This window comes from Myripristis murdjan, chromosome 14 (genome assembly GCF_902150065.1).
Source record: "Myripristis murdjan chromosome 14, fMyrMur1.1, whole genome shotgun sequence".
Classification (NCBI taxonomy): domain Eukaryota; kingdom Metazoa; phylum Chordata; class Actinopteri; order Holocentriformes; family Holocentridae; genus Myripristis; species Myripristis murdjan.
Window position 1 is genome coordinate 37,568,963 of NC_043993.1, and position 19,773 is coordinate 37,588,735.

The following is a 19,773-nucleotide window of genomic DNA, read 5'->3' on the forward strand; positions in this document are numbered from 1 at the left end:
GCTTGCTTATACTTAATTAAATTCTGAAAATTATGAGTTCTCCTTAATACCCTCATAGCTTTGTTCCTCTCTTTTATCACTTTACCACATTCATCTGTCCACCACGGGACTGCTTTCCTCTTCATCTTCCCTTTACTCTTAGAAATTGTCTGCTTAGCAGCATTGAATAATATATCTTTAAATTTCCCCTCAAATTCCTCAATATCTCCATTAAGATCAATTTCTCTTATTTCTCTCTCACATATAAATTCAAACATATCCCACCGTGCTTTGTCAAAAACCCACTTCCCCAGTCCTTCTCTTTGAGGTCTATCTCTTTGCATTAATATTTTACACACTATTGGGAAATGATCGCTACCTACAGAGGTTTCTTCTAACACATCCCACTCACATATCCCAGCCAAATTACTAGACACTAGAGTTAAATCAAGTGCTGAAGTGTTCCCTGTGTGTACATTTATTCTCGTCCCTCTCCCATCATTTAGACATACCATATTCCTTTCCTCCAATAGTTCCTCAACTACTTCTCCATTTGTATCTGTTCTTTTTCCTCCCCACAATGTACTATGAGCATTGAAATCTCCACACATCACCACTTTGTTCTCATCAACTCCTTTAATTTGCGATAATTTTTCCAGGTCTAGTTTCTGGCATGGATTGTAAAAATTTATAACCATTATTTCCCCTTCACTTGTCCATATCTTTACAGTTACATATTCCTGTTCTGTGCCTACCATCACTTCTGTGTACGTAATATCTTCACTTATAAATGTTGCACATCCTCCCCCTACTCCCTCCTCCCTATCACATCTAACAGAAACATATCCTGTCAATCTAAAATCTAACTGTGATTTCAGCCATGTTTCTTGTACACAAATAATATCTGGTTTGCTGGATAACTCACTTACATATTTTTTAAATTCCTGTCCATTAACCATTAAACTTCTAGCGTTCCATTGTAGCAGGAGAATCATTATTACTACTATCCAACCCATGCCTGGTCTTGGCTTGCCTGCATACTGAGGTCACTTCGCACCTCTTCCCAAGTTAACCCTGTAACATCAAGATGATGAGCTGCCGCTTTTACTATTATCTGGATTCTCTCAGTTTTCGATCTCACCTCCATTGTTGCATTCACTACACCTGCTATGACAGTGACTAGTTTTTTCAAATCCACCATCACTTTCCCCTCAATTAGCTGATCTGCTTTCTCTGCAGGTTGCCTCCCTGTTCCACTTACCTCACCATATTCATTCCTCTGATTCACCACTTTCACAGCTTCTGCATAAGTGATATTACTCTGGGCCCTCACCTTCTGTATTCCCCTCTCTCTCTTCATTGCTACACATCCCTCATAGGCCACACTATGATTCCCACCACAGGTACAACATTTAGGTATCTCATGCTTACATCTCTCATACTCATGATCCTCACCACATCTAGCACACCTCCTCCTGCCTTTGCACACTTTCGCTGTATGGCCAAATCTTTGGCAATTGTAGCACCTCATTGGTTTTGGCACGTACTCTCTAACACTAAAGCTCAGGAACCCAAGAGTCACTTTCTTCGGAATCACTTCCTCATCAAACTCAAGTACGAGACCCTCACTGTCTGTCCTCACTCCCTCTCGAGTTGCCTGTAGTCGTCGAACCCCCATCACCTTTCCTCCTTTTATGTTTGTTTTAATTTCCTCCATCGTGACACCAACTGGCACCCCCCATATCTATGGGGTGCCGAATGTAAAAATTCGGTCACCATTTTATAGACAACATATTTCGAACATTTAGCTGACTTTCCTCACATTTAGCTCATTTTTCTTTCATTTTCTTTCATTTGAGACAAAAATTCATGTAAAACAGCATGTTCTCTAATTGTTAAAAAAATGTGTACGCATGAAAAATAAATCTAAATCTAAATGCTAAATCTAAATCTAAATGTTAAATGTAAATCTAAATGTTAAATCTAAATGTAAATGTTAAATGTAAATCTAAATGTTAAATCTAAATGTAAATGTTAAATCTAAATCTAAATGTTAAATGTAAATCTAAATGTTAAATCTAAATCTAAATGTTAAATGTAAATCTAAATGTTAAATCTAAATGTAAATGTTAAATGTAAATCTAAATGTTAAATCTAAATGTAAATGTTAAATGTAAATCTAAATGTTAAATGTAAATCTAAATGTTAAATCTAAATGTAAATGTTAAATCGGTCGCCAAGTGTAAAGCTAAATATTTAGAAATTATGCAAATTGGGCAAGTCAGCGCCCGTCGTCCACGCCCCTGGCAGTAGCCTCAGATCATGTGGCCCCGCCCACACCACCGACTGCGGCTCAGTGGGTGAGGCGAGGTGAAGAGGCAGAGACATGGCCGGTTCACTCCCGACAGAGGAGCTCGAGAGGGCCGTTGTGGCCGGTGTGCGGGCTGCACTATAGGGGATGATTCCAGGGGTGCACTCCACACCACAAACGGTAAGTGAAGCAGTTGAATTTTAACTTATTAACTAATTCTGTACGGAGTTCCTGTTAACTTAGTTAGCCGGCCGACAAGCTAACGTCACCGTTTGTCAGTGTGACTTGGATGCTAGCAAAGGTTATGTGATCCACAGTAAAGATTAGCTATAGCTATGTTTGAAAAACGTAACCCCAGTTAACCACAACTCAGTGGTTACCAGTAGCAACAGTGACCATGTTTCATGTCTCTCTTTTTCAAGACCCTTTTTTGGAAAAATACTTTTTATATGGACATTCTGCAACATCAGCCCATGCTAGCTTTAAACTCAGTGCTGGGTATAGCTCTGTGGCAACCTCAAGCGTTTTTTTGCTGCATCACAGCCCTCGTAACGTTTCTCATTCACAAAATCGCACACCCTCCTAACCCTCCAGCTGGAGCGGCATGTCCGCTGGCTGCTACATTCAACCGGGTGGCGGCGCACACTGGCCGGCCCACCTGATGCCGGCCGGTGCCTCGGCCGGCACCACGCCCACCCGGTCAGGTCTGCCGGATCTGACAGGTGCGCTGCGCACACAGACTGCCATATATACCTTTCATCATAAATCAACTTTTGTTTATACGCAGTTGCAGCAGCACAATGGACAGCAACACAGACAACATGGTTGATTATTGATTGTGTGACTCCGCCATTCGCAGGTAATCGCGCTGCGCATTAAACGAGTTTGCTTAGGGCAGGAGGAGCTACGTTAACAGGAACAGCTAACTAAGCTAACAGGAACTCCGTCCAGAATTAGTTAATAAGTTAAAATTCAACTGCTTCACTTACCGTTTGTGGTGTGGAGTGCACCCCTGGAATCATCCCCTATAGTGCAGCCCGCACACCGGCCACAACGGCCCTCTCGAGCTCCTCTGTCAGGAGCGAACCGGCCATGTCTCTGCCTCTTCACCTCGCCTCACCCACTGAGCCGCAGTCGGTGGTGTGGGCGGGGCCACATGATCTGAGGCTACTGCCAGGGGCGTGGACGACGGGCGCTGACCTGCCCAATTTGCATAATTTCTAAATATTTAGCTTTACACTTGGCGACCGATTTAACATTTACATTTAGATTTAACATTTAGATTTACATTTAACATTTAGATTTACATTTAACATTTACATTTAGATTTAACATTTAGATTTACATTTAACATTTACATTTAGATTTAACATTTAGATTTACATTTAACATTTAGATTTAGATTTAACATTTACATTTAGATTTAACATTTAGATTTACATTTAACATTTAGATTTAGATTTAACATTTACATTTAGATTTAACATTTACATTTACATTTAACATTTACATTTAGATTTAACATTTACATTTACATTTAACATTTAGATTTAGATTTAGCATTTATATTTAGATTTATTTTTCATGTGTACACATTTTTTTAACAATTAGAGAACATGCTGTTTTACATGAATTTTTGTCTCAAATGAAAGAAAAATGAGCTAAATGTGAGGAAAGTCCGCTAAATGTTCGAAATATGTTGTATGTAAAATGGTGACCGAATTTTTACATTCGGCACCCCATACATATCACTCCCTTACTCCACTTACTTCCCTTTTCAATGCGACTTACACTTACCACTTTAAACCGTCCAATCTCTTTAATCCTACCAGCTCGCGTTCTCTGCTCTTCACTCCCGCAAACAGTCAACAAATTTCCATCCGCTAAAACCTTAGCCATGTGTATCTCTCCAATCTGATTTTTCAACACAGTTGTCAACTTTACCGGACTCATGGAAGAAATTCCCCTCTCCTCTCCAAACCTCAAAATGATTTTGAACTCCTGTCCGTCCTTTTCTCTATCCCTCACTCCTCCACCGGCAACTCCACTAAGCCTTGCCTTCTTTGGTCTAACCCCAACAAACCCATCTCCTCTTTTCTCCCTAATCCTCTCACCTTCCTGGCTCATCTCCATACTATCCTCACTCTCTGCTAATTCTGAATCTCCCCACTCTGGTTCATTCACAACACAGCTGTGCCTGCCCGCCGCAGTCACTGCTTTCCGCAGATCATTGGGTTTCCCCATTTTTGCGATCTCCCCACGTGTCCGTCCACCAAGACACGACTTCTTTCCAAAACCATCAGTAAGAAAGCTTTGCTTATCTTGGTTTAATGTTTTAACCATGAAAAAGTAGTTACAATCACCAACGATCCATCACTCGCTCCTCTTCCACCCACTCGAGCCAAAAGCTTCTTCTTCTTCTTCTTGGGTTTTATTGGCGGTTGGCCAATAAAACATTGAATAGTAGCATTACCGCCACCTATTGGTTTGGAGTGTGGATCAGTATGACTACCTCCCCATAAAATTAAATAAAAATAAATAAATAAAATAAAGTAAATAAAGTTATATCCTCCTAAGTAAATCACTTCTTCTCAAAAACTCAAACATAAACCCATAACTCTTATTCCCTGACTGTTGTTGTAATATTGTCCTGATGTCAAATGGCATTTTATTGTTCTGGTCCTGGAGAGTGGTGGCGGTGGCGATAGAAGCAGTCGAAAATCCGGGTAATGTCATATCTGCAGGGCGGGGGGGGGGGCGGGGGGGGCACCCGCCTCTCCCGACTCCTTGCCCTCCGGTGGTATGGCCGCGGTCCTTGGCAATGGCGATGGGAGGTAGCTGGCAGGGGTACCTCCACCCCTACCCCTCTTATAGTAAAAAAAAAAAAAAAAAAAAAAAATTATGATCACTTCCCACTGGACAGACTCTCTCCTAAAGGGTCTGAGAGTGGTCCAGCTACGAAGTGGACTAGGTTTGGGCCGTCTCCAAAAGAGACAAATAAACAAACAAACAAACAAACAAACAACAAAAAACAGAGAGGGTTAGAAGGGGAAAGAAGCAAAACAAACTAATACTACAGGAGGAATTCCCCTCAGCTGGTCTCAGCTGGTCTGGTCCCTGGGCTGTGGCTGTGCTGCTGTGGTGCTGCTGCTTATACCTTTTTTTTTTTTTTTTTACACTGTACATATTGTTCTTATTTTACTGTATATATTGTTATTACACTGTTTTTATTTATATAATGTCAGCTTTGGCTGCCTGGAGAGCTGCTAAACCAGTTTTCACAGTAATGTTGGTGACAGTGTTAACAGTGACAATAAAGGATTCTTATTCTTAGAAGCAGGTTCCTCTTCTCATCACTGCTGATTGAGCTTTTATTGTGAAAGGTTGCCCAGTCTGTCCTTGATCATTTGTTTTTCTGTGATGGATTTAAAACAGATGTGAAAGGAGCCCACAGTTCAGTATGATCTTTATTTCAGTCTTTACACTGGAAGACTTTCAACAAAAAAAGAAAAAACTTCATGAGAAGGTCCACAAAATGTGATCTGGAGGTTGCAGCTGCGCTCCGCACAGACAGGAGATTCATAGAGGAAATTCATAAACTGAACAACAGGATGAGCAGGAAAATACAGAGAATAAACAACATTGATATCAGCATAAAATCAGCAGATCTGTTCATTCAGTGCAGTGAAACACACCGAGCTCCCACAGCATGAATATGAAAAAAAAAAAAAAAAAAAAAAAACAACGAAACAAAAAACCATCGTCATCAAAAACAGCAACATGCAGCAGGAACTGAGCCACAACACGCAAAAAAGGCAGTGGGTTTCAATAGAGCCCCATTCAAAACAATAGAACACGTAAAACTTGGCTCCATGATCATTAAAAATGTAGAAAAAAAATTCTATCAAGTGAACAAACAGAAACAGGGCAATGACATACACAGAACCAAATAAACACAAAAATTGTGTAAAAAAAAAAAAAAAAAAAAAAAATTCGCTGTGCTGCTCAGGATCACTAACAAGCACAACCAACAGAATCTCAGTTTGGGATAGAAACACACTTTTATTTTGAAGAGACAGGTAGATGAGAGAGGATGTTTACAGATTTGTGACGGTTTTATTGGTTGCAATTTTAATTTACAGCCACTAGTGCAGGATGATGATGTCACTGTTTAAGATGCTGTTTGACAGGAAGTGGAGGTCATGTGAGGTCGTTTCATGGAGATATGCCCTGCGTTCCAATACCCATACTACCATACTATTTAGTAGGGAAAAAAAGAATTAGTATGTCCCAATACATACTAAACTACATACTTTGTAAGGGCAGCTGCAGTACATACTAAAAGTAAAAAGTATAAGTATGCGATTTGGAACGCAGGGTTAAAATCCTGTGATTAAATCATGACCCTGTAATACCTCCACGTGCCTCTAGGGGTACCCCCTGATGTTTTTGTCATGGGGAAACCTTGTACATGTGTGATACTGATGATGTGTGGGGGCTTCACGAGCAGCTGGAGGGTTTCTGAAGAGATGAACTCACTTCAGTTCCACCTTCAAACCGTTCCAATGAAATGGTCAAATATAAAATATAAAATATAAAGTATAAAGCTGAGGTATGGACATCCTGGACGCTTTTGGTTTTTGTAATTCCTAAAGTCAGTGGTGAGAGTGGCGCCTCAGGTCATGTCATGAAAAAACCTGTAAACCCTTGAGCCTGAGTCCGTCACTAGCTTATGTTTATGTGTCTCCTTCTTGTGGTCGTTTGAGGTACTGCACTTATTTTCTCTAGACTGATGTAATCTAGAGGAAATAAGTGCAGTCTGGAAGCTTAATGTGTTTTGTTTACAGATTTTGATTTCTCTCCATCAGTATGAGAAAGAACCAGGGTGATTTATGTTTGTATGTGACAGCTTAGTAAACTTTAGACACAGTGACCATCATTTGAAAAGCGAGCAGTCACATTACGATCAGGTGACACTTAAAACTTTGACGATGCAGGAGGACGTGCAGTGTAATGTGCAGTTATGATGTAGTAAGGACGTAAAGATGCTCAGAGCCCTGGTTTCCACCTGTCCATGTGTGTACAGACACTGAGGACATGATAGAAATATCATTTATGTCTGGTTGCTCCTTTTCAGTTATTTATTTATTGGAATGAAGGAAGGAGCGAAATATATCACCACTACTGTTACTGAGAAAAATCACTTCATGTATTTTCATTAACAACTGGCCAAATTCTTCATGGCTAATAACCGATCACTGATCAGTTTTTCAACACCTCTGCTATGAAAGAAATTAAAGTTTTTCACTCTGTTGACATGACATGAGCTTCCTCTCTGATTCTGTTTTACATTTTTTTAATGGCGATGATCTTTTTCCCTCGTACTTCTGCCTGGCCGAACAGCGGCATTTTAGCGAGGAGCCCGTCCTCAAAACAGCCCCCCGGCTTGATGTTGAATGCCTCGGCCAGCTTTTTGTTGGTCGCGCTGAACGCCATGACCTGCCCGGCGAACACGGCCTCCAGGCGGCTCGTGGTCGAGCTGCACTCAAACACTCCTGTGATCTCCAGCGTCCCGGTCTGGACAGAAGCAGCCACCACCTGCAAACACACAACCACAGGCACTTCAGCAAGACAACCCTCCTTCTCTTTCCCCGACTTCCCCAGACTGAGACCACATGTTGGACACCATTTTCTCCTCTGGACGTCCTCTAGTTCAGTTCGTATGGGTAGCATTCCTGTTAGCTTAGCATAAAGACTTGAACTCTATGGAAGTCATTAGCCTGGTTATGTCAAAGTGAAAAAAAAAAACAACCTTGCAGCAGCTCTGGACGTCCAGAGGTGAAAATGGTGTCCAACATTGGACAATAATCAGGGAAAATATTTTCTTCTGAAAAGGCCCAAGTCACAGCAAAGTTGTACATTTATGACAAAAAAACCCTGAAAATTCTGAGATTATAACTCACAAATTTATGTATAAATTGACTTGGGGAACTAGCTTTTCTCCTGCTATTCGATTTAGTAAGTTTTGAGTTTTCCTCTGGATGGAAGAAAGGAGAAAAGCCTCGTTATGTCTAAAAATAAACAGATATCTATGGTGGTGTATTAGGGTCACTGTAGGTAGACAAAAATTATGGAGCCGGTGGAAGAGAGGGGGGTAATATTCAGAGAAAAAAACTCAAAAATTTCTAAGATTAAAGTCATAAATTAATGAGAAATAACTCAAAAATTTCTAAGATTTTAAAATCCCAAATTTACAAGAAAAATTGGGGAAACCAGTTTTTCTTTTCTTCTGGGATTTAGTAAGAAGGAAATCCTGGTGATTTTAGCCCAGAATCACAATCTTGCATTTTTACAATATGATGTTTTTCCTCCCTACAGTGGCCCTAACGCACCGCCGTACAGCTGAGCTCCCGCGGCCGCCGGGGATTCTGGGTAACAAAGTGAAGCTGCGGTGTCTCTGCAGGTGGCGACAGCTACCTTGTCAACTCGGGTCAGTCCTGTTGAATTCAGCGACACGGTGTCGTTGTAGTGGTTGGTCCTGACGTTGGTCACCCTGACCGAGTCTCTGGGCGACGCCCGGCAGCGCTCGGCCTCGCCGTCCCACAGGTCGACCCGGACCGAGCCCGAGTCGTCCTGCAGGTGGAGGAACCTCCGCGGCCCCTTGTTCCCCTGGGCCTCCTGCACCTGAACACAGAACACACACAGACCCGTGAGGACAAAGTCACAAACACCGATACTTAGGGCCGACATTCATTTGTAGTATATCCGAATATCACAGGGTCCAAATTTACAGTCTTACAAATGTCAGCACACACCCTGCTGGGAATAAACAAATGTTTACAATTATGATACTGTTACGTTTCCCCTCCCAAGTAGAACACAAACTGGAGAAACAAAGGTTGCTAAAGGGGAAACTAACATAAACTGCATGAAAAACAAAACTGGGTCTTGGGTTCTAAAAGGTGGCAGGGGAATTTTACTTCTTCCTGCCACCCACTAAATCTATCAAAATGATAGAAGAACAAAAAAAAAAAACAGCAAAAGAAAAGAGTGGAAATCAGTGGACCAGGGGAAGGACAAAACACAAAACCCCACACAAAGTCAGTTTATCCTCACTAAATACCAAGAGAGCCAACTGAGGGTGTTGACTCTCTCACACACTCACAACCCCTGAACTGAGCAGCTACTGCCCCTTATATATCCGCCCAGCCCCGCTGATTCATCACACCTTCAGCTGGGCATGGACACCACAGGTGCATCCACTTGCTCCTAACGAGCAAGGTGATTCTTGTGGGGAAAAACTCCAGTACTACCAAAACAACTCATAACAATACTAGTAAAGAAAAAAAATATCCCAGGAAATTGGACCAGAAAATTGACAAACAATGAACAAAACAAACAAAAAAGGGAAAATGACAAGAAAATAATAAAAAAAAAAAAACAGAAAATTACCAGAAAATTGTAAAAACAAACAAACAAACAAACAAACAAAAATGACCAAAAAACTGAAAAACTTTAAAAAAGCAGAAAAAAGGGAAATTTGAAGGATTTTTTTAAACAAGAGAACTATAATCCTAATTGAAAAATTATTCATAAAATTATTTATTTAAAAATGGCCGATCAGCCGTGCTGGATCAGATTTCTTGTGATTTAAATCCAGTAAAACTTTATTGTCAGGCAGGTCAGTCAGAGCAAAATGCTTAAACTTTCTCTTTTTCTGGAAAAATAAATTAAATACAAATCCTCTGAAATGATCAGAGACGAGGCTCCGCCCACGCTGGGTTTCCGGCGGAGGGGCGGAGCCTGACTGTCACGCCAGCCACAGTTTGGGTTCAGACTGTTGACAGAGCCCGTCCACGGCGAGCCTCGCCACTCTCCATTGACCCCCATTGTATCAAACTTGGTTGCAGTTCCACCGTAATTCCACTGGGGGTGATGGCGGGCGAGTGCAGAATGAATGGGGCTCTATGGAGCTAAACAGCTAAATTTGTCTCTTACTCCTGTTTATGGTTGAATAATCACAAATCCTGTTGTAGTTTCTGAAAGTTCAATATGGATTATAGGTTAAAAGTGAAATTAGAGAATTTATATCCTTTCAGTTTCCTACAGTTTGGGCTGTTGTTGGCCATAACACGCTAGCATTTACTAATGAATGCTGATTGGTCAGTGACGGACTTGTGGCTGTTTACGACCAGGGATCCCACCTGATGGCACCTGAAGACCAAGAGGATGTGGAAACACCGCTCTTAAGGAGGACTTTTCCATCAAAGTTGATATTTGTGTGTACAGAGAATGTCTAATACAGAGCAGACGGGCTCTCTGAGTGTCTCCGTCTGCTCTGTGGAGACGGGCTCTGGAAATCGCCGTAAAGCAGCACCTCTCGCCATATGAAATGTGTGACGTCATAACACTTTTTGAACGGCTTTTTAGAACAGATAGGTGAACTTAAAAAATCCAATATTCAGCTGAGTGTATTTTTTTAGCCCCCACTTTTGAAAACAGGATTCAAATTACTTGACAAAAAATGCTTTCCAGAGAAAAGTGGATTTTTAGGGGTGTATCCCCATAGACTCCCATTCATTCTGCACTCGCCCGCCAGCGCCCTCACATGGACAGAGACGGGTTTCCGAGACCCGCAAGTTAGACGAGAGTGCCACTTCTCCCTGGATTAGAGATTCTCTGCTGTGGAGTTTCGGGAGGCTGCGGTCTCTCACCTGGGTCACGGTCCCGCTGACGCTCACGGTGGTTTTGGGACGAGCTGCTTTGGCCTCTCTGATGGAGCAGACCGGCTTGCGGGGGTCGACGGCGGTCCGGGCCTCCAGCTGCAGCGCCGCAGGGACGCGGACGCCGCCGGCCTCCTCGATTTTGCCGGTGACTTTCACAACGTTATTCTCTTTGCTCACGTCTCTGAACAGGTAGCAGCTCCCGACTTTGATTTGTGCGTAGCGCTGCTTGCCGTAGACGGTCACTCGGACGCACTCGGTTTCGTCGGCGAGGCCCAGGTGAAACAGAGCCGTCTGCTTGCCTTTCGTCTCGGAGGGACGCAGCCCGGACTTCTGGAACACCTTCCCGATGATATTCCCGCCGCCGAGGTGCCAGCTTTCTTTCAGGTGGCGGATGGTTTTCCTCTGCATGCAAAAAAAAAAAAGGAGAAAAGCCTCGTTAGCCTTAAAAAAAAACAAAAAAAAAAACTGGATAGCCTCTGAGATTTATGCCGTGAATTCTCCTCCTTACAGGGAATATACGTACAAATAGTTAATTAAATTTTCTTTAAAATTTACAACCACAGTGAATTTATTAATAAAAGCAAAAATCATTTACTTATTTGTAAATAGTAAATATACATTTGTGAACATCTTTCTAACTGGTTTACCAACTTTTGTGTAGAAATGATAACTAATGCCTGTACAGTGTTATAATGAGACACCTACACAATCTGTTGCATTTTGATAATATGTTCCTTAATAAAAAAAAAAAAAAAAATCAATCAATAAATGAGTAAATAGAGTGACTGATGAGTGGCGCCCTCGTGTGGGCGAGCTGGGAGGGAACACTCACCGGTGGCTCAGTGTTACTCCGAGAGCGACAGGCGTTCTCCTGGTTCTCCTGCAGGCAGCAACAGGAAACCATATGGTTATTAAAGTCAACGTCCACTGGACACTGACAAAAAACTAGAAACCCCTCTCAGTATAATGCAGTCCAGTAGCAGACCTCTCCAAACTACAACCTCAGTAATAAACACAGAATTAAAGTGACACATTCTGCACTATGTCAACACAAACTGAACATTATAAACTTCGTTAAAAGTTAATTTGAACTGCATCAGAGAGAGGGTGGTTTGGGGGGCGTCAGCTTTTTTCCTGCCCCAGACTATTGTGATTATATCTGCTCGAAAAAATCCAGAGACTCCAAAGCTTCATGAACATTTCATCCACCTGAAGACTCTGATACGTGTTGATGTGTTTGTGTTTTACCTGACACAGTGCACACACACACACACACTGAGATACAGTTTGTACCAAAGTTATTATAGTTCAGAATTTTTTTTATCAATTTTCTTTTTTATATTTTTGATGTGACTTCGGTCATCACGTCATATTTCAAACTAAAACCACATATTTGATAACGTGTTAGCTACTGTTAGTCAACAGCTAACGTTAGCATTTGGCTACTAGCGTTACCCTTCTAATGTTACCCTGCTAATGTCACCCTGCTAATGTTACCCTGCTAACATTACCCTGCTAACGTTACCCTTCCAATGTTACCCTGCTAATGTTACCCTGCTAATATTACCCTGCTAATGTTACCCTGCTAATATTACCCTGCTAATGTTACCTTGCTAATGTTACATTGCTAATATTACCCTGCTAATGTTACCCTGCTAACATTACCCTGCTAACGTTACCCTTCTAATGTTACCCTGCTAATGTTACCCTGCTAATATTACCCTGCTAACGTTACCCTTCTAATGTTACCCTGCTAATGTTACCCTGTTAATATTACCCTGCTAATGTTACCTTGCTAATGTTACCCTGCTAATATTACCCTGCTAATGTTACCCTGCTAAAGTTACCCTGCTAACGTTACCCTTCTTAAGTTACCCTGCTAATGTTACCCTGCTAACGTTACCCTGCTAACATTACCCTGCTAATGTTACCCTGCTAACGGTACTCTGCTAACGTTAATCTGCTAACATTACCCTGCTAATGTTACCCTTCTAATGTTACCCTTCTAATGTTACCCTGCTAACTTTACTCTGCTAACTCTGGGTTTCTATGCACCTGTTTTTATTCGCATTTTCAATTTGCGCATTAAAAATTCACTGCCACAAAGGAGTCCATCATGTTCATTGAGATTTCACCGTTAATGTAGGGGAGACTGGGGTAAGTTGAGCCAAAGGGTAAGTTGAGCCAACCCCTGTTGCTAGGAAACGGTAAAAAATATTGATCATGTGACCAAATATTTAGGAGGAAGGCATCATTTCATGGAGTCTGTGAAGGTAAGAACCACATGAGTAAAGTGGTTAGACATTTATTTCCGAAAAACCATTTTTTACTCTTGAAAGTGAATTTAGTCTTTCATAAGTTTCATGAGATCTGTGTTAAGACCAAAATAGATCATTTTAAATTTGTTTTATACATCAGTTGTGGTATCTATGAGCTACAACATGAGGTCATAAACCTAGCATAAAAGTGCACCATTTTAGCTGTGGGGACTAAAAAAGTCAAAATGGTAGTTCTGGGGTAAGTTGAGCCATTTGACCAGGGGTAAGTTGAGCCGGTAGGGGTAAGTTGAACCACCGGCTCCTGCGTTCTGCGGTGCGTTCAGGGCCGAGGCCGCGGGGTCCGGGGGCATGGGGGAGTGCTGGAGGCCACAACTGCTGCCGCGGAGCCGAGGGCGAGGCATGGGCGCGCCACAGGACCCCGGAAAAAAGACTTGCAGACGCTCAGGCCGTTTTGACCACTTAAGCCTTTATGAGGGTTAAATATTAAATCTCTAAAACTCCCCAGACCTCACAGAGTTGGTGGTACAGCAAGGAGGTCTGAGCAATTTATGTTCCCCTGCAACCTCGACAGGTGGAATATTGAGTGAAAGCCAGGGGCGGAATTATGTGGTGGCCAATGGTGGCCATCACAAATATGTTACGTTCATATGTTCATAACTGACCTTACTGTCAGCAAGGACACCAAGAAACTAGTGTTGTAGTGTTTTCTTTCCAAAAACACAGCTGTTAATGTTCTCTTCCCAAGCACACTTTAAGGCATGTTAAAACAGCTGTTTATTGTACCTGTTGAATTGTGTTTAATAAATAAAATACACATGAATGTGAAGAAGTGACTGTTATTTAGGGAGGGAGAAGGTGAGGGAGGGGTGGGATGGAGGTGTGGAGGAGGGTGGGGAAGGAGTAGGGATACGGCTCAACTTACCCTGCTCCTATGCTCAACTTACCCCATACACGGGGTAAGTTGTGCCACAAGACCACTTTTTTTGGACATGCTATATTATGGAAACAGTTATGTTTACACTCATTCTGTTTGTTTGAAGAGATGCACAACATCCTGAAATATATGCAGATATATTAGTTAGCGACAAAAATATGATTGCCTTGATGTAGTGATCCTAAATATGAAAAATGGCTCATCTTACCCCAGTCTCCCTACTCCTTTCCCGTCGTGTCATGTGGCACTATCACACAGCACCGTTAGCTAGGAAGCGGCTGAATGCTAACGGGAGCTAACAGGTGATCAAATCTGTTGTTGTACTTTGAAATCTGAGCCGATGTCCCTCTGGATTTTCTCTCCCCGTTGAAATTTCAGGTGTTCATGTTGTGGTCCTGCATGAAGCCACGCAGGTTTACAGGCTTTTCTACCATCAATGAGGACTTTATGTTATTTTGCATCAAACATTCAGATAAGCCCCATCAAACAGCTGCAGCAGGTCAGACTCCCACCTCGGCCCCGGGACCGCCGCTCCGGCTCCGGCTCCGGCCTGTAAAACAACACAGGGACAACATTTCCTCAACGGGACCGCTGTGGTTCTGGGTGGGATCCTTTATACCACACAAACGGACAGGTCACTCATCATCAGCGCTCTTTTCCTGCTAACCGTTGGAGCTGTTTAGTGTCTGGACCCGCCGCGTAGGGATACGGAGACAGAAAGTAGTTCCACCGGTTTGGAAGCAAGAGGGAAGGAAAAGAGTGTCGAATGAATGAATGAAACCCAAATGAAACCCGAAAAAGGTAAATTATTTCTGATTCCTAACTCTTCTCTGATGATAATTCATAATATCCCTATCAAATCAACAATTAAATATGTGGTGTCCCAGGTGGAAATCCCAGGAGAGACAGGGGGCGCTGTGGCCGTCACTTTAGGTCACTTTTTGTGCCATGTGAATATGCTACTCTTTCACCACACACACACACACACACACACACACACACACACACACACACGAGAGTTTGAATCCAAACAGGAAGTGCAGTGGACCAATCCACTCTGCAGCAGAAAGGTCCCCCCGTCCCGCCCATCGCCCCGTCCCACCTGGGATTTCCGCCCCTGGCTGCACATCCGTTTTGAAAGCTGCCGCCGTGTTTGTGTGTGTGTGTGTGTGTGTCTGTGTGTGTGTGTGTGTGTGGAGCTCACCAGCCGTCCCGCCCTTCCTGCTGCTGCTTTTCCTCTTCTTCCCTGCAGAGCCAACAAACCCTCATGTTGAATAATGCCATCGTGAAAAATTCAACACACTAAAAACACATGACATTTTTTTATTTATCTTTTTACTGATCACCATCAGGATCATAGTTATAACTCACATAAACAGGATCGCTGTAACCATCTGGACCTTTAGGAAGCTTTTCTGTTTATCTGAACCTTCTCAAATGCACCATAACCTGTTCCCCCTTCTTTTTTAATTACGTTTTTTATTTATGCATGTTATTCTTCCATTTAGTTTTTTTCAGCGCTGACTGTGTAGTAATGCCCCAGCCTTGTTCTGTTTACACAAAAACACAAAAAAAGTTAATTAAATTAAGAAAAAAACAAAAAAACAACCCTCATATACTCACCTTTTACAGTCTAGCAGCTACCTAAAAAAAAACTCAGCAGCAGCTACTAACCACATTACTAAAGGCATATTGCAACGTTTTGGGCTAAATTCAGGTCCTGTGGTTGGCATTTCCTGTTAGCTGATCCACACAGAGGATCCTGTGGATTTGAAGTATAACTTTGGGATGTGCTTTTTTTTGTTTTTGTTTTTTAATTCCAGGACAAATCCACATGAAACACGTTTTACAGCGTTTTCCTGCTCTTGACCACAGATTATTTGGACCAATGGGATGAGCTGACAGCGTGCAGGCAGCGATCTGGGAGTCACTGTTATTAATGAAGTGATGTGAGTGTGTGTGTGTGTGTGTGTGTGAGAATTAACACCTACCAGCACCCTCCTCATCCTTTGATGTGTTCTCGTGTTTCCGCTTCAGCCCTGAAGTGACATCACAAACAGCTGTTAAAATTTTAAATTTAAAAAGGGCCGTGAAGGCCGGCGTCACTTCCTGCCGGGTGCCTGGACGCCCTCAGCAGGGGGGCGCCCCGGGGCCGTTCTGGTGGGGGGGGGGGTCCCAGGGCAGCAGAGTGCAGGGGGTCTTCTGGGATTGTTTTGGGGACAGACTTTTTGAAGTGCCAGAAAAAAGGGAAAATGATATTTAACTCCTTGTTGCCTTTGCAGGTTGGTAATGTGAGGAGCTGCACACTAACCCTAACCCTTGAGCCAGGCAGGGCCCTGAGGCTGCAGGTTTCATTCCAACCAGAAACTCCACCAGGGGAGTTCACTGATGGCCTCACCTTAACCCTCCTGTTATGGTCATATTTTTGAACATCCTTTATGTTTGGAGTCAGTTTGACCCCTGCAGTTTAAACTTTCACGAAATTATTATAATTAAAATTGTTATCAAAGTTTATGTGTCAGGTACTTTATATTTCTTTGTCGACGACTTAAATAGCCCTTTAAATAAAACATAACTCCCACCCCCACTTATACATCCAGTATTCCTATTACGCGACAATGGAAAAATATGCAAATCACCATAACATCTCACTGATTGATCTAAAATTGGAAAGAAATATTAATTTTTGGTATTTTAATGGCTTTATATTATTTCTAAGTACAGATTTTTGTTATTTATAACCGATGCATTACAAAGTGTGTACAGGACACTGAAAACACATCATCATGTCAATTTCATGTTTACCCGGTATCCATTACATTAGGAACACTCATTAAATATGAAGCAAAAAAATGACCTGTGTTTCCTCGTTTCCCACCTTACAGGCCCGCTCACCTTTACTCTCCTCTTGTTGCTGTTTCTTCTTCAGTTTCTCCACAAAGGGGCGCAGCGGCTCCTGGATTTTGTCGTCTTTCCTGGGGAGGTCCTCCAGGACTCGCTGCATCTCAGAGATGGAGCGCTCTCTGCCCAGCGTCTCGATGATGATGTGGGGCATTTCCTCTCGGGGCCTGCTCCACTGACCCTGGGGGATGACGTTCAGAGAGGACAGCATCTTCTTGTAGTGTTTTTCGGTCAGATCCTCTATGATGGAGGTCAGCACGTTCCTCCAGCGGCTCTCTGAGACGTCGGCCTCCATCTCTGACACGGGGAGGAGGAGAGGAGCAGGAATAAGACACGAAACTCGAGTCAGCAGGGAGGAAAGTGACAGCAGAGCACAGAAAAGACGAGGAAGAGAAATGCAATAAAGCACAGTGGCCCGGAGCAGGAAGAAGACATGAAACTCAAGTCTTCATCCATGTGCTGCCGTTTGCAGGCTGATCACACTGACGCGATATGAAGATCAGCTCTTAAATCTGCTTTTCATCCAACATCATAAAGTCTTAGACGTACGACGGCACATTAGGGCCATTGTAGGGAGAACAAAAAAATAAGGAGCCGGGAGAAGGGAGGGGATGTTCTGAGAATGTTTTTCTCATAAATTTACGACTTCAATCCTGGATTTTTCTTTGGAATATCACTGTAATATTCTCATAGAATATGTTGGGAGGACTATTTCATGTAGTTTTATTCATGCAGTATATTAACAGACTCCACTGCTTGCTGTAAGATGCTCTTCACTGGTTGGTCCTGCCTGAGTATACTTGACTGCCATTGGTCCATGATTGTCAGTGCAGCCTCACTTTGAGTGAAGAACGCCTTCCTACATGACAGTTGTTTACTATGGATTAACCTGATAAATATGAATTAAAGGACCATGTGTACAAAGCAAGGTGCACACACACACACACACACACATGCATCTATATGCATACACATATACACACTCAGCATCCCTCCCTCAGCTCCAGCTGTCCAGTTCAGCTCAGCAGCTCTGCCATAAACTCCACCTCTTATCAAAGTTTATAATGTTCAGTTTGTGTTGACATTGTGCAGAATGTGTCCCTTTAATTCTGTGTTTATTACTGAGGTTGTAGTTTGCAGAGGTCTGCTACTGGACTGCATTACACTGAGAGGGGTTTCCAGTTTTTTGTCCTCCTCATTTATATAAAACGAGGGAGACAGAATATTGGAAACAGCTGTCAGTAAAGTGCAGTCCAGTCCAACAGCAGCACTAACCATGAGCTAGATTAGATTAGATCAGATCAGATTAGATTAGATATTTATTGCCATTTGCACAAATAGCCTACAAGAAAGCATATGTACACTGGAGTTTTTGTGCATTGCTCTTAGAGTCAGCTTTACAGATAAAAAATCTCTAAAGTACATACAGAATTAGAAAACTGAAACAAAAATAAATAAATGCACCTGAAAAAAAAGGTAAGATAAGGCATCTGAGAGAAAATACTAATAAATGCCAAACACAGAAGTGAATGAGCACCTCTGTTACCATGACAACAAGACAAGCTGAGCATTATAGGAAACTGTATGGCACAACAGCTGGACTGGATTAGATTAGATTAGATTGTGCAGGTGGAGTTGATGAAGTGGATAGAGTGTATAAACAGTGTATAAACACACACACACACACACACACATACACACACACAGACACACACACACACACACACACACACACACACACACTGCGGGACAGTGCGGGTACACCGCAGCCTGCCGCCGGGCTGTGTGTAAACACAGTCTGCTGCTCCAACTCGACGGCACGGAAACTTCATCTGATAATCTTCACGACACTAATGAAGCCAGTAAATGATAACGAAGTAAATACTGAATAACGCTACTACTACTACTACTACTACTACTACTACTACTACTAATAATAATAATAAATGAAACAGAACGGGCTCGTTGTTTGGCCCGTCTGTTTCTGAACAAAGCAGCACGAAGTGAAACGCGTCTCACCGACTCAAACAAAGACTCGGGACGGGACAGGGGGTCCGACCTCGGGATGGGAAAGGTCCAACCTCGGGACGGGACAGGGGATCCGACCGCGGGTCGGGACAGGGGGTAACCCTGTTCCTCCGTGCGTGCGTCCAACTCTGCAGCGCGAGGCTCCTGTGTGTTTTCAGATTGCCCGCCCAAAGCAGCTGTTTTTTTTTTTTTTTTCAAACTTTATTGAAAACACACTCAAACACACAAATGCTATGATTAAGATATGTGCTCAACATGTTACACAAAGAGCCGATACAATAAATCAAAATATGATTCTGATAAAAATTAAAAAAAAAAAAAATCACATATTGGAGAAAACAGATATAGAATCAGAAAAGAAGTGTGTGTGTCCGTGTGTGTGTGTGTGTGTGTGTGTGTGTGTGTGTGTGACGTAGCAGACTGCAGCTGGAGTCTTCTTCTTCGTGCGCCCCCTACTGGAGTGGAGTGTGAGTCGGGGATCTTAACTGACCTTTCACTCGTTCAAAATAATAAATAAACAAAGAGAAAAGGGAGGGAGAGTGAGAGAATAAAGTTATATTCACACAGGAAGTTGTGTGTGTGTGTGTGCGTATGTGTGTGTGTACCATCAGGTGT

The 19,773-nt window shown here is 42.5% G+C and overlaps 2 protein-coding genes across 3 annotated transcripts in view; one reads left to right on the forward strand and one right to left on the reverse strand.

Moving 5' to 3' along the window:
* LOC115371238 (flavin-containing monooxygenase FMO GS-OX5) overlaps nucleotides 1-19,773 on the forward strand; it is a 40,510-nt gene that overhangs the window by 13,308 nt on the left and 7,429 nt on the right. For both annotated transcript variants that reach the window (XM_030068470.1, XM_030068469.1), the window contains exon 10: nucleotides 6,391-6,397. The gene's annotated coding sequence lies outside the window, so the exon portion shown is untranslated. The remainder of the gene's footprint in view (nucleotides 1-6,390; nucleotides 6,398-19,773) is intronic.
* On the reverse strand, nucleotides 6,676-19,316 carry LOC115371236 (uncharacterized). Its single transcript, XM_030068465.1, has 9 exons — nucleotides 19,190-19,316; nucleotides 17,125-17,427; nucleotides 16,221-16,268; nucleotides 15,434-15,475; nucleotides 14,742-14,779; nucleotides 11,849-11,896; nucleotides 11,005-11,418; nucleotides 8,768-8,974; nucleotides 6,676-7,888 (listed from the first exon to the last, which is right to left on the reverse strand). The coding sequence occupies exons 2-9, from the start codon at nucleotides 17,423-17,425 to the stop codon at nucleotides 7,637-7,639; spliced, it is 1,350 nt and encodes a 449-aa protein (XP_029924325.1). The 5' UTR covers nucleotides 17,426-17,427; nucleotides 19,190-19,316; the 3' UTR covers nucleotides 6,676-7,636.